Genomic DNA, 14,348 nt, shown 5'->3' with positions numbered 1-14,348 from the left:
GTATGGAGGTTCCTTATAAACCTACAAATAGAACTACCATATGACCCAACAATCCCACTACTGGGCATATACCCTGAGAAAACCATAATTCAAAAAGAGTCAGGTACCACAATGTTCATTGCAGCTCTGTTTACAATAACCAGGACATAGAAACAACATAAGTATCCATCGACAGATGAATGGATAAAGAAGATGTGGCACAGAAATCTCTTAGATAACCTCATCCACCAGAGGGCAGACAACAGAAGGAAGAAGAACTACAATCCTGCAGCCTATGGAACCAAAACTACATTCCTAGAAAGACAGGCAAGATTAAAAAGCAGAGGGCTATGTACCAGGTGAAGGAACAAGATAAAACCTCAGAGAAGCAACTAAATGAAGTGTAGATAGGAAAACTTCTAGAAAATGAATTCAGAACAATGATAGTGAAGATGATCCAGGACCTTGGAAAAAGAATGGAAGCAAAGATCAGGAAGATGCAGGAAATGTTTAACAAAGACCTAGAAGAATTAAAGAACAAACAAACAGAGATGAACAAAACAGTAACTGAAATGAAAAATACACTAGAAGGAATCAGTAACAGAAGAACTGAAGCAGAAGAACGGATAACGGACCTTGAAAACAGACTGGTGGAATTCACTGACATGGAACAGAAAAAAGAAAAAAGAATGAAAAGAAATGAAGATAGCTTAAGAGACCTCTGGGACAACATTAAATGCAAAAACATTCGCATTACAGGGGTCCCAGAAGGAGAAGAGAGAGAGAAAGGACCCGAGAAAATATTTGAAGAGATTATAGTCAGAAACTTCCCTAACATGGGAAAGGAAATAGCCACCCAAGTCCAGGAAGCCAGAGAGTCCCAGGCAGGATAAACCCAAGGAGAAATTCACCAAGATACATAGTAATCAAATTGACAAAAATTAAAGACAAACAAAAATTATTGAAACGAGGGAGAAACGACAAAGAACATACAAGGGAACTCCCATAAGGTTAACAGCTGATTTCTCAGCAGAAACTCTGTAAGTCAGAAAGGAGTGGCATGATATATTTAAAGTGATGAAGGGAAAGAACCTACCACCAAGATTGCTCTACCCGGCAAGGATCTCATTCAGATTCGACGGAGAAATCAAAAGATTTACAGACAAGCAAAAGTTAAGAAATTCAGCACCACTAAACCAGCTCTACAAGAAATGCTAAAGGAACTTCTCTAAATGGGAAACACAAGACAAGTAAGGGACCTACAAAAACAAACCCATAACAACTAAGAAAATGGTAATAGGAACATAAATATCGATAATTACCTTAAACGTGAATGAATTAAATGATCCAACCAGAAGACACAGGTTCACTGAATGGGTACAAAAACAAGACCCATATATATGCTGTCTACAAGAGACCCACTTCAGATCTAGGGACACATACAGACTGAAAGTGAGAGGATGGAAAAGAATATTCCATGCAAGTGGAAGTCAAAAGAAAGCTGGAGTAGCAATACTCATATCAGATAAAATAGACTTTAAAATAAAGAATGTTACAAGAGACAAGGAAGGACACTATGTAATGATCAAGGTCGTTATTGTCAACTAAGCTATGACAAAGGAGGCAAGGATATACAATGGAGAAAAGACAGTTGCTTCAATAAATGGTGCTGGGCAAACTGGACAGCTATATGTAAAAGAATGAAATTAGAACACTCCCTAACACCATACACAAAAATAAACTCAAAATGGATTAGAGACCTAAATGTAAGACCAGACACTATAAAACTCTTAGAGGGAAACATAGGCAGAACACTCTTTGACATAAATCACAGCAAGATTTTTTTGGATCCACCTCCTAGAGTAATGGAAAGAAAGACAAAGATAAACAAATGAAACATAAAGCTTTTGCACAGCAAAGGAAACTACAAACAAGACGAAAAGACAACCCTCAGAATGGTAGAAAATATTTGCAAAGGAATCAACGACAAAGGATTAATCTCCAAAATATATAAACAGCTCATGCAGCTCAATATTAAAAAAACAAACAACCCAATCCAAAAATGGGCAGAAGACCTAAATAGACATTTCTCCAAAGAAGACATACAGATGGCCAAGAAGCACATGAAAACCTTCTCAGCATCAGTAATTATTACAGAAACGCAAATCAAAACCACAATGAGGTATCACCTCACACCAGTTAGAATGGGCATTATCAGAAAAGCTACAAACAACAAATACTGGACAGGGTGTGGAGAAAACGAACCTTCTTGCACTGTTGGTGGGAATGTAAATTGATACGGCCACTATGGAGAACAGTATGGACGTTCCTTGATAAACTAAAAATAGAATTACCATATGACCCAGCAATCCTACTACTGGGCGTATACCCAGAGAAAACTATAATTCAGAAAGACACATGCACCCCCATGTTCATTGCAGCACTATTTACAATAGCCAGGACATGGAAGAAACCTAAATGCCCACTGACAGACAAATGGATAAAGAAGATGTGGTTCATATATAGAATTGAATATTACTCAGCCATAAAAAGGAACGAAATTGGGTCATTTGTAGAGACGTGGATGGATCTAGAGACTGTCATACAGGGGAAGTAAGTCAGAAAGAGCAAAACAAATATTGTATGTTAACGCATATGTGTAGAACGCAGAAAAATGGTACATATGAACCAGTTTGCAGGACAGAAATTGAGACACAGTTGTAGAGAACAAACATATGGACACCAAGCGAGGAATGTGGCGGCAGGGTGGTGGTGCTGTGATAAATTGGGAAATTGGGATTGACATATGTACACTAATATGTATAAAATGGATAACTAATAAGAACCTGCTGTATAAAAAATTAAATAAAATTAAAATTTTTTTAATTAAAAAAAGATGTGGCACATATATACAATGGAATATTACTTAGCCATAAAAAGAAATGAAATTGAGTTATTTGTAATGAGGTGGTTGGACCTGGAGTCTGTCATACATAGTGAAGTAAGTCAGAAAGAGAAAAACAAATACCGTATGCTAACACATATATATGGAATCTAAAAGAAAAAATCGTTCTAAAAAAACCTAGGGGCAGGACAGGAATAAAGATGCAGACGTAGAGAATGGACCTGAGGGCACGGTGAGGGGGAAGGGTAAGCTGGGACGAAGTGAGAGAGTGGCATGGACATATATACACTCCCAAATGTAAAATAGCTAGTGGGAAGCAGCTGCATAGCTCAGGGATATCAGCTGGGTGTTTTGTGACCGCCTAGAGGGGTGGGGTACGGAGGGTGGGAGGGAGACGCAAGAGGGAGGGGATATAGGGATATATGTATATGTATAGCTGATTCACTTTGTTATGAAGCAGAAACTAACACACCATTGTAAAGCAATTATACTCCAATAAAGATGTTAAAAACAACAACAACAACAAAACTATGTTGTGGCTTTCAGTTCTATTACTCTTAGGTTGAAAAGTAAGGGTGTTTGTCATTCAGCATGCTTTGAGAAAAAGGGAATGAGAACTGAAAACGGAATTTCAAAATTAGGGATCCATAACTATAGTCAAGGACTTCTGTGATTTGGATTATAAAAGTAAGTGGAGATCACTATGAAACTTAATAATCCAGTATGGAAGTGCAAGGTGACTTTTACTATTTTTCCCAGAGTGTGATGTAGTACTCTGGTTTTAATAATCACACTGAAATAACCATTTGACCCTCTAACCATGTTGCTGGTACTCACTCACTCCCAAGTTACTTCTTCTCCTAAGGAATGCGTTTCAAAGGGAAATAAAGGCTTTCCTCTATTTCCTTCAGTGCAACAATTTCGTTGGAGAAAAGCAAATCAATGAATTATTTTGATTTGTTCTCTCCCTCAATAAAGTCTTGATTACAAAATATACCATTTTCTAAATAGGTCAAAGTAGACTTACTAACAAATAAGTAAATCTCAAGACAGCTAAGAATAATACAACATTTGCCACGTTCAAGCTAGCAAGGTTAATTTGTGAAAACTTTACAGAGGGTTAAGGGTACTCTAAAGTTCAAGCCCTTATTAGCATGTCTAAAGCAGCGAACCCTTTCATTGCAACTTCTCAAAGTTTGTGACTTATACAGCATTTCACAGTTTTTTGTTTGTGAATTTTATTCTCTAATAAGTTTGCATTCTTTTTCAATTTTCAGCTATTTTTAGATTTCTTTTTTTCTTCTCAATCGATTATTTTGTCGATGTCACCCGCGAAATAGCTTTAGGTCATAAGTACTCTAAATACTCCGATTTGCATCTACTGGAGACCTGAATTCTGTTGCCCTTTGACTTTGCTTACCCCAGGTGACTGTCTCAGCCCTAAAAGAACTAAGGTAAGGTTTTCACAAATTAACCTTGCTAGCTGGTACCTTCTCATAGTGTTTCCCAAAATGTACCATGCACACTGCTTCACTTTCCTAGTTGAGAAGATGAAGATCTCTTGCTGATGGTTATGAGTATGTTCTAAAGACATCTAAATAGTGGAGCAGCTGTGTAAGTCCCTGTGAATTTAACTGTCAGGACCTGCATCATTGCTCCCTGTTAACTGTCTAATTTTTTAATTTGATAGGGTACCATGCTTGGGAAGATTGAATTTGAAGGTCAGTCTGTGGACTTTGTGGATCCAAATAAGCAGAATTTGATTGCTGAGGTTTCAACCAAGGTGAGAAATTTTCCTTCATGTTTTGTAGTTTTATTTTATTCCCTTTAGACCTTCCTCTTTTGTAATATCAAAATCTTCTTTTAGGTAGAGGTCATCTTCCAGAAGCATCAGAGAGGGAAGGAGAAAAGGGTCTCATAGCAGTTAAAATTGATATATTACAAAATCAGTGCATTTAAAGTTATAACTTTTACTTACAGAGTGATCTTCATGGCCTGATTTAGAGGCTGTTTACTGTTGTTTTAATTTTTCTTCTCTCCTCTTGTGGTTCCTTAGCTCAAGACTTTAACAATGTCAAATAAAAGGGCGTTCAACTGAATATCAGGAGTCAGAGCGAATGGTCTGCCAGAGAGTCAGGAACACTTTATAGAAATCAGACCCAGTACAGTAATCAGAATCTGGGGTCATTTTGTGCAGGGAAAAGTATTCCTGAGCACACTGAAGATTTAGTGTATTATAGCTCAGTTCAAAGGGTAGTATTCAGGATGATGACTGTATCACCCCAAAGTAAGATATGTTTATTGTATATTTACAGGAAGGTATAGAATACATCTTAGAAAGATGTGTTGCTTTTGATTGAATATCTGTTAATGTAGTTGTGAGTCTCTTGGGCTACAGCCTCTGTCCTTGGGGACCATAGAGATTGGTGGGGTAGGCAAGCAAGTAGGCACCATGGAGAGAATACTATGATAAATGCTGTCCTTGGAATGTGCGTGAGGTACCATAAAGGCATGTGTGGGGAAACATCCAATGAAATAGGTGGATCAGGGGAGGTTCTGCGAGGAATTAGGCTTGTTCTGAGGCATAAGGAGCAATTCGGTAGATGGAGAACAAGGAGAACTTCGTTTCAGGCAGAGGAAATGGCATGTGTTGAAAGGCACAGAAGTATGAGACGATACGGTGTCTTTGAAGAGTTATGTGTAGTTTGGTGTGGCTGACCTAAGGGTTCACACATATAGGTTCTCGCATTTGGCCAAAGATGAGTGGAGATGGACGGGGCTAGAGCTAGATGGTTTAGTATCGTTGGCTAAATAAGTCAGCTAACTTGGAGACTACTGGGAACCCATTTGGCATCATTTTGGAGCAAAGTAAACTGGATAAAAGAGCAGATAACTAGAAAGTTATTGCAACTAATTAGGACAAAACTCGTGAAAGCCTAGCCTGAGCAGTAACAGCAGGAAAAGAGACAGCAGGGTGGCTCAGACAAATAGGAGAAAGAGGTTTTAGCATATTTTCCTATGAAGTGATTTTGTTTGAGACACAGCATGATAGAGGGCTATTTTTATAGCATTTTAGAGTTTAGAACTACCTTGGGGATCTAGTCTAGATTTTCCAAATGTGAGAAGTATTGGCCTGGAGAAAGTCACCTTAAAAAAATTCTGTGGTCAAATAAGGTTGAAAAATACTGCATAATATATTCCTCTCTTGGAGATTCCTAGCAGATTCATATATCCCAGTGTCTGTGAGGTCTTGCTTTCTTCTGTCATTCTGTACAGAGAGTATATGGTGTGTTTGTGTAGACACCAGGTTGCAAATTTCATCTAAAACCTTTAATAAACTTTGAAATCATTCTAAATTCAGAATGTGCTAGCTGACTCTTGAAGCTGGGACCAGTGTGGGCACCCAGCCCTCTAGGCTTTCTCTCTCTCTCTATTATTTCTTCTTTTATGACTTTGGGGAACTACTTCTTGGGTAAATGCCTGTGAAAATGGATCTGACTCCAAGCAGTGCTTAAAACATAGGTAATGATTATGATATGCTCTGGGATCCTTTTATGAAGTCTACCATTTAAATGCAAATGATTGCACAGTAACCTAAAGGGACCAGGGGTCTACACTAGCTTAGCAAGTCCTCTGACTCAGACTGATTTTATCCATTAGCCCCACTGCATAAGCCTAACACACAACAGCGCTATCTCATCCAAACTTTATTGCAAGTTGAGGATCAAATGGTATTTAAAGCATGATATATCTATCACTACATCTGTTTAGTGCTGAATCAGGCAATAATACTTGGAAATTCCATTGCTACTGGTTGTTAATGAGGCCAAACATGGGAAAGATATTTGTTAATTATGGAAGCAACCAATTTCTTAGGGATAACTGTTATTACTGTAATCAACATTTTATGCAAAACAGCAAGGTACTTTGTTCTCATGAAGAAGATAGAGTTTGTGGCATTTGCTGTGCCTTTCTTACAAATTGATTGTTAACTGCCAGCCACTCCCTAGTAGTTAGCAGTCAATCTGTTACCAAGTGCAGAGCATCCTGAGATGTGTTTATGATATTGGTGTGTTGCTCATAGCTGGACCTTCTCTCTTACTCTCTGGTTTTTAAAATGGCAGGATGTCAAGGTGTATGGCAAAGGAAATCCCACGAAAGTGGTAGCTGTAGACTGTGGGATAAAAAACAATGTAATCCGCTTACTAGTAAAGGTAAGTAATTTGTTCCATCTCAAGGTTGGGGGTTTCTAATATTGATCATTAGTGTTAATCTGATTTCCTCTATCTGTTTCAGAGGAAGCTGTGTATTCTGTCAGAATGTCAGGGGATATACTCTCTTCTTGTTGCCTTTGATCTATTAGATGACACATTTATTCCTGTTAAAATTAGAGATGTAGATTTCTGTTAAAAAAAACCCAAAAACCTCAAAGGCCACAAAAACACAGAAGGAAATGAAGACTGTTCTTTTCACTTACCGACGGACATTCTGAGACAAGACACACTCAATTTCTTGGGGTTTAGAGATAACCAAAAAGGTAGTCAGTAGGAGAACTCCCCCTTTGGGTTACATTTATTATGTACCACATGTTTGTAGGGATTATGCCCTGATATAGTACAAACTTGCACATTGCTTTATATCAACTCTTAGAGAACCAACTGAAATTAGACCTTAAAGAATACTTGAGGAGAACATAACCATTATTACAATGTTTTCTTTTTTTTTTTTTTTTTTTTGCGTTATGCGGGCCTCTCACTGTTGTGGCCTCTCCCATTGCGGAGCACAGGCTCCAGACGAGCAGGCTCAGTGGCCATGGCTCATGGGCCCAGCCGCTCCGTGGCATGTGGGATCTTCCCGGACCAGGGCACAAACCCACGTCCCCTGCATCGGCAGGCGGACTCTCAACCACTGCGCCACCAGGGAAGCCCACAATGTTTTCTTAAACATTGTTTTGTTGAGATTTCTCCTTCTCTTTCTCTCTCTGTCTCCCTCTGTCTCTTTGTCTTTCTATTTCTCTTATACACATGCACCCCACCGCTAGATATATTTGCATAACACCAAATTAGCATGGGTAAAGGAGAATTCTTCAATTCACTTTTTTTGTTATAGAATATCACCAACATCCAGATCATGATTTTGAATGCTGGTCAATTTTATTAACAAAAATGTGCGTGGACCCTTAAATAGTAGATGCTGTGGTTGGCCTAGCCATATCTCCCTCTCATTTTATCATCTTAAGGCATTTTGTTCATCTTCTAATTGCAAGTGTTTGCATCTTATTGCCTCAGAGCTCTCTTTGGTTGGTTGGAGGCTGCTGGCAGGCAGGAAATGACATAGAATTAATGATCCCTGGAGCAGCCCCAATCAATGACAGAGTATAAATTCCCCAGCTCCTTTGCCACATTGCTAAGCTGTTGTTAGGTGAAATATGCTACACTGGCTCTCAGAATTCCCCAGTGGGCTGAAGCTCCTTTTCTTCATTGTGGTAACTGCCCCAAAATGCACACTTTATTAGGGTCTTTCCCCATGTTGCTTTCTATTGGTATTTCCTGGAAACCCCTCCAAAGAAACTTCTCTCAAATTCTTATATCAGGAAATGCTTCTAGCAAAATAATCAAAGACATCTTCCCATCCACTTTTGTATAGAAAAGTTCTAATTTTTCTATCAGAATATAGGTATTATAGATAATATGAAAAATCCCTAGGAAAGAAGTCACTAAAATTTGGTCAGACAAAAAATACAGAATTGAGGGCTTCCCTGGTGGTACAGTGGTTGAGAGTCTGCCTGCCAATGCAGGGGACACGGGTTCGTGCCCGAGTCCGGGAAGATCCCACATGCCGCGGAGTGGCTAGGCCCGTGAGCCATGGCCGCTGAGCCTGCGCGTCCAGAGCCTGTGCTCCGCAACAGGAGAGGCCACAACAGTGAGAGGCCCGTGTACCGCAAAAAAAAAAAAAAAAATACAGAACTGAAAAAGGTGAGAGGTGGACCAAATTAAATTTTGGAGAAATGAATTTATCTTCTCTTTTGCAACTCCCTCTCCCAGAGCTAGGGAAGATAAACTGTATTCCTTGTGCCCAGTCATGAAGCCTTTAGGTCTACAACCTCCTGAAGTGGGGGGAAATGCATTATGTATTTTTTCAGAATCAAAATGTAAATAGTGTTTTTTTCCTCCACTTTCTATCCTAGGGTCCATTTACATCACACAAAATATGAGTCAACAGAGAGTTTTTTGCTCAGCATTATTTATTTGAATCGTGGACTCTGTTTCCCTTCCCTTTCGGGATTAATTAGCCAAGAGAAGGTTTACTGCTTTGGCGAAGAAAAATGTTATTAAATTGACCATTCTTGTGTTTCTTTTCCAGCGAGGAGCGGAAGTGCATGTAGTGCCCTGGAATCATGATTTCACCAAGATGGAGTATGATGGGCTTTTAATTGCCGGAGGACCTGGGAACCCAGCTCTTGCACAACCACTAATTCAGAATGTCAAAAAGGTGCAGTGAACCTGGGATAGTCTGTGTCTGTGTGTGAAGTGGAGAGAGTCTGCTCTGCATGGCCGAAAAAGCTGTAATATATTTTATTCATACAAGTAATTTTTTAGTACTCCTATTTGTGACCTCTGAGGCAATGTCAGCACAGATAGTATATAGGGGGAACCAACGAGGAGAGAGTTCAACAGGAAGAAGAACAAAGAACTTTAGACAAAGTGACTGGGATTGTGTCCTTGAGTGCAGAGAGCTGGAGTCCAATCTCCAAATGTGTTGTCTGTACAACTGGAAAATGACAACTTGGGACCTATAAGACCTTCAAGGTTCCAGAGAAATATCAAATTAGATGTAGTTTAGTCTGGATGTTAAGTACATTCTATTGAACTTCAATGCTGCAAATTGTCAATCCCGTCCTTATTTATCGTCTAACTTTTTATTCAATTACTATTCTCTTTACCTTGTAAATTAAGAAAAAAAAAGAATGCTTCATTTTATTCCTTCAGAGATTGCATGTTTTGGAATCGTTCTTCTGGAGTAATAAAATTTTTCCCTGACTTAGATCTTGGAGAGCGATCGCAAGGAACCATTGTTTGGAATCAGTACAGGAAATTTAATAACAGGATTGGCGGCCGGTGCCCAAGCCTACAAAATGTCTATGGCCAACAGGTAAGGCAGTTATGCTTCTGTTTACATGTCAAACTGGCTCTGAAATACTGGTAGTAACTAAACCGAAAAGACTTAGAGAACTTACGTGCCATTTTCTTCAGAATAAATCGATAAGCACACTATTATATGGTTCACGGTTGTCTGACTACCTGATACCACTTTTATTGCATTTTGGAAAGGCAGCCTTCTCTAATGATAACTTTGCTGTAGTTTAAAGTTATTTTCCTTTCCTTGGCATACATTGAAGTTATAATACTCAATCAAATAACATTCCAAGGGAAATTATTCTGATTTTAAGCTTGATTTCAGAGCACTGATAACATTGTAAAACTCTAGTGTGACTTAAGAGCCAAGAAATCTTCAGTTCCTCTTGGTTTTACTTCCTTACCCCAAATGATGTTAATTTATTCAACATGGAACTTTCCTTCACAGTCCACCCTCCACATAAAGTATAATTCAGGTTGATTCAGGACTGAGTAGTTATCTCTTTATTATCCCCCAAGAACTCTTCTTTGGCTTTAAAATTACTGTAGCTCCCTTAAAATAAGTGGCTTATATGTGTCTCTGTTAAGCTAGTGAGCAAATCTTAGCTTTTTGTTATGAGTGCAATTCCCCTTTTCTAAAACTGATTACAGAAGTTTAATAGAACTGATATTTAACACACAGCAAAGCTTCCTGAATTGAATTTTTTCCTAAAATTATTGGGCTTAACAATCTGTGACTTTTCTCCTGCAGTAATTTTCACTAAGCAATTGAAACATTTGAATTTTAATAGGCTTTTCTTGCTCACTATTTTACAACTAATGCATTTATATTCTTTTCTTCACTTTTCCTTTTCCATATTCTTTTTCCCCTTTTCCCTCCAGAGGGCAGAATCAGCCTGTTTTGAATATCACAAACAGACAGGCTTTCATTACTGCTCAGAATCATGGCTATGCCCTGGACAGCACTCTTCCTGCTGGTTGGAAACCACTTTTTGTGAATGTCAATGATCAAACAAATGAGGTAAGTGCTCTCAGTAAACCCATTGAGTGTGTGATGAGAAGTGCAGGACTTTTAATACTCTGTTTTACAATTACCTTTCCCTTGTTTATGTGGGCTTTTCTGGGGTTTGTATGTGGAAGAATTCTTGTCACAGATTATTTCCCACAGCCCTCTGCTTTTTAAAAAGTCATTTCTCTCTGTCTTATTCTCTTATCGGTTGACTCATTAAGATCCACAATTTGAGTGGTTAGTCAATGGCTGTCTTACACATTCATTGCTAATGGGTGATTGGTGGAGGTCTGTTTGAGCCTAGTCTACGTGGGTCTCTGGGACTCACTTAGCACTGAAGTAGCCTTTGAGAAGACCCTTGGAGAAGTAATTTAGGAGTTGGAGAAAAGAAGAGGATTTGAGTTTATTCTGAACCAGAGCCTAGAGGGGCCTCAAAGGCTATAGACCAAATCAGTTGTTTTTAGTAAGGGAACGACACCAGTTGAATCTTTATTGGCCTATTTGTATTAGTACTGTTTGTTTTTAGAATGTTCTCAAACTTTTAACTTAGTTTTTAAAGTTTGGACTTTATTGTCCACTGAATCATACCTAGTCCTGGTTGACATTCTTTGCTACTGAAGGAATTTCTTCCCGTTTCTTTTTCCTTTAGGGGATTATGCATGAGAGCAAACCCTTCTTTGGTGTGCAGTTCCACCCAGAAGTCAGCCCAGGGCCAACAGACACTGAGGTATGTCAGAAAGATGAGGCCTATTATGTATTAAATTTTTTTAAATCAGAAATATATTTATGTGAAAAATTGAGAAACCAAAATAATCACCTGGGTGGTCTTAGTACAGAACATTCTTAAAAAGGGTGCTTTGGGGCTTCCCTGGTGGCGCAGTGGATGAGAGTCCGCCTGCCGATGCAGGGGACGCAGGTTCGTGCCCCGGTCCGGGAAGATCCCACATGCCGCGGAGCGGCTGGGCCCGTGAGCCATGGCCGCTAAGCATGCGCGTCCGGAGCCTGTGCTCTGCAATGGGAGAGGCCACAGCAGTGAGAGGCCCGCGTACTGCAAAAAAAAAAAAAAAAGAGTGCTTTGATAATGCCTATATTGTAAGAAAATTTCCCCATGAATATCATGGAGGAAATTTCTATCGTTTTAAACAGTTAAAGTGGGAAAGTGCTTAAGAAACTGATGCAATGTGATTTTTATTTAAATGAGTATCATTCTAATATATTTAGTTCTGAAATTTACAATTGTGGTACTATGCAAATGAATTCCCTCTTGCTATCTCATTCTCATAACTGAAATGAAATTTTAATCCCCCATCTGTGACTTCACAAAAATCCCTATGGCAACTGTTTGCGTAGCCACGAAGGGAGAATAAACAGCAGCAGGAGCAGGAAGGAGGTCAGGGGTGTCGGGGAGGGTATACACGCACATACATACGAGTCAGATGGCTTAAGAGAACCATAAGGAATGCTTAGAGGAGTTTTGTTTTTAATTTAAATATTTTTACTTTTTTTGTAAGCTTCTGGTGAAATGTTTAAGAACATCTTTCCAAACAAGAGCTTGTGGTGATACTCAGAAAAGTCTGGGAAGTCTGAAGTGACTCTTCCTCTCCTATACCCTAGGGCTTCCAGTAGTAATGCTGACAATTCTTCCTTGTCAGCAGATGGTCTCAGAAAAGACACCTGGGTAAAACAAAGAGGAGAATAAAAATTTTCCCATTGTAGACTCTACTTCCTCATCCCTGAGTTGCCTTTTCAGATATTTGTATTTTGTTCTTGTTTTAATATTATTAGGAAAGAATGGTTCTTAATAGCCAAAGTCACTACAACATTACCTACCCATGATGACACTCAAAAATAAAATTTAGTTTCATATATCTATTGCCTAATGCATGTTAATAGTTTTTTAACTTAAAATTTAAATTATTTGCCTATAGTAGGACTTCAGATTAGGAACACTGAAATTAAGATATGTGATATCCAGTATCACTTAGTTCTTTTTTTCTCTTGTCCTGCCAAATAGTTGCAAAATAAATATCTTTGTTGAAATTTGTCACCTCTAGTGCAACAGTGGAAGTAAATCATTGATAAAGTTTAAGAATAACCTTAGAGATATTTTAATACATAATACAATCTTTAGAGATATTTTTGACCTGATAGAAAATTTAAATATCCAGTTATTTCTAACTTTAGGGTGCATAAGTAATATAGCTTCATTTTTTTGCATAGTTAGAATTTTATTTAGAAGAAGAAAATGATTCATAATTAAGGGGCTGAAAATGACATTCTCAGAAGGCATTATTTAAAATGTTCATTCTCTGCTGAAAACTTTTTTTTTTACATCTTTACTAGATTATAATTGCTTTACAATGTTCTGTTAGTTTCTGCTGTACAACAAAGTGAATCAGTTATATGTATACCTATATTGAAAACTTTCTTTTAATAGGATTTGACATGAGCAGTTAGAAGTGTTTATTTGATTTAATTCTTATAGTAGTAAATATTTAGTTTTGCCAGCTTTGGCAAAACAAAAACAAAAAAAAAACAAAAAACAAATACTGCATAGCAATACTCATCCTAAAAAGTTATTTGTTACTTATCTAAAGTTCAACTTGAACTGGGTATACTGTATTTTATCTGAGAATTCTGTGAGTTTTGACGCTTCTAACTAGTTGGCTATATTTTTTTTCTAGTACCTGTTTGATTCCTTTTTCTCACTGATAAAGAAGGAGAAAGGTACCACAATTACATCAGTTCTACCGAAGCCGGCCCTAGTAGCATCTCGAGTTGAGGTCAGTATATGTGGGCTTCCTTTTCGTTTATGTATTTTGGATTTTCTCTATTGTGTGATGACTTCTTTTTTAAGTGAATGATGTAAACCTTTTTGATGTCTATGAAAAATGATTGGTAATATTGCAATCACCCATCATTTTAGCATCTAATTATTTGGTCTGTTCTAGATGATTCATTGGATGTTCATTGGGATCTTCATGTTTTGATTTAAAAATCATATCTTTTAAAGTTCACTTCTTCTAGAACATTTGTAATGAAAATAATTTAACAGAGAATAAGGTTTAATTTAGTTTCAAATTTGATATATTTTCCATTACTCGATAAACCACAGCCCTGTGTATGCTTGAGATACAGTTCAGGCTACAGAATCATTATAGATGATAGAAATTTTTGTTTCAACGAAAAACCCAAACGAACTTTTGGACAACCCAATACCTCTAAAGAGCAGATAGATAAGGATTAATATAGTGTAAGACTCGACTCCTTATTTGTTTGAATATGTATTTAATATGGAAAGGTTTCTACACATTTCCTT

At 37.9% G+C, this 14,348-nt stretch overlaps 1 protein-coding gene across 1 annotated transcript in view; it reads left to right on the top strand.

Moving 5' to 3' along the window:
• The window catches only part of CPS1 (carbamoyl-phosphate synthase 1), a 142,165-nt gene that overhangs the window by 34,060 nt on the left and 93,757 nt on the right, over positions 1-14,348 (top strand). Inside the window, exons 6-12 of the mRNA XM_027122405.1 lie at positions 4,575-4,667; positions 7,009-7,098; positions 9,248-9,376; positions 9,930-10,036; positions 10,903-11,041; positions 11,679-11,756; positions 13,714-13,812. Coding sequence (XP_026978206.1) covers positions 4,575-4,667; positions 7,009-7,098; positions 9,248-9,376; positions 9,930-10,036; positions 10,903-11,041; positions 11,679-11,756; positions 13,714-13,812 — 735 coding nt within the window. The remainder of the gene's footprint in view (positions 1-4,574; positions 4,668-7,008; positions 7,099-9,247; positions 9,377-9,929; positions 10,037-10,902; positions 11,042-11,678; positions 11,757-13,713; positions 13,813-14,348) is intronic.

Source organism: Aethalodelphis obliquidens, unplaced genomic scaffold, assembly GCF_003676395.1.
Source record: "Aethalodelphis obliquidens isolate GAN/ISIS:26980383/991018 unplaced genomic scaffold, ASM367639v1 scaffold2, whole genome shotgun sequence".
NCBI lineage: Eukaryota > Metazoa > Chordata > Mammalia > Artiodactyla > Delphinidae > Aethalodelphis > Aethalodelphis obliquidens.
Note: the sequence above shows the minus strand (reverse complement) of the source record. Positions and strands in the feature narration are given on the sequence as shown.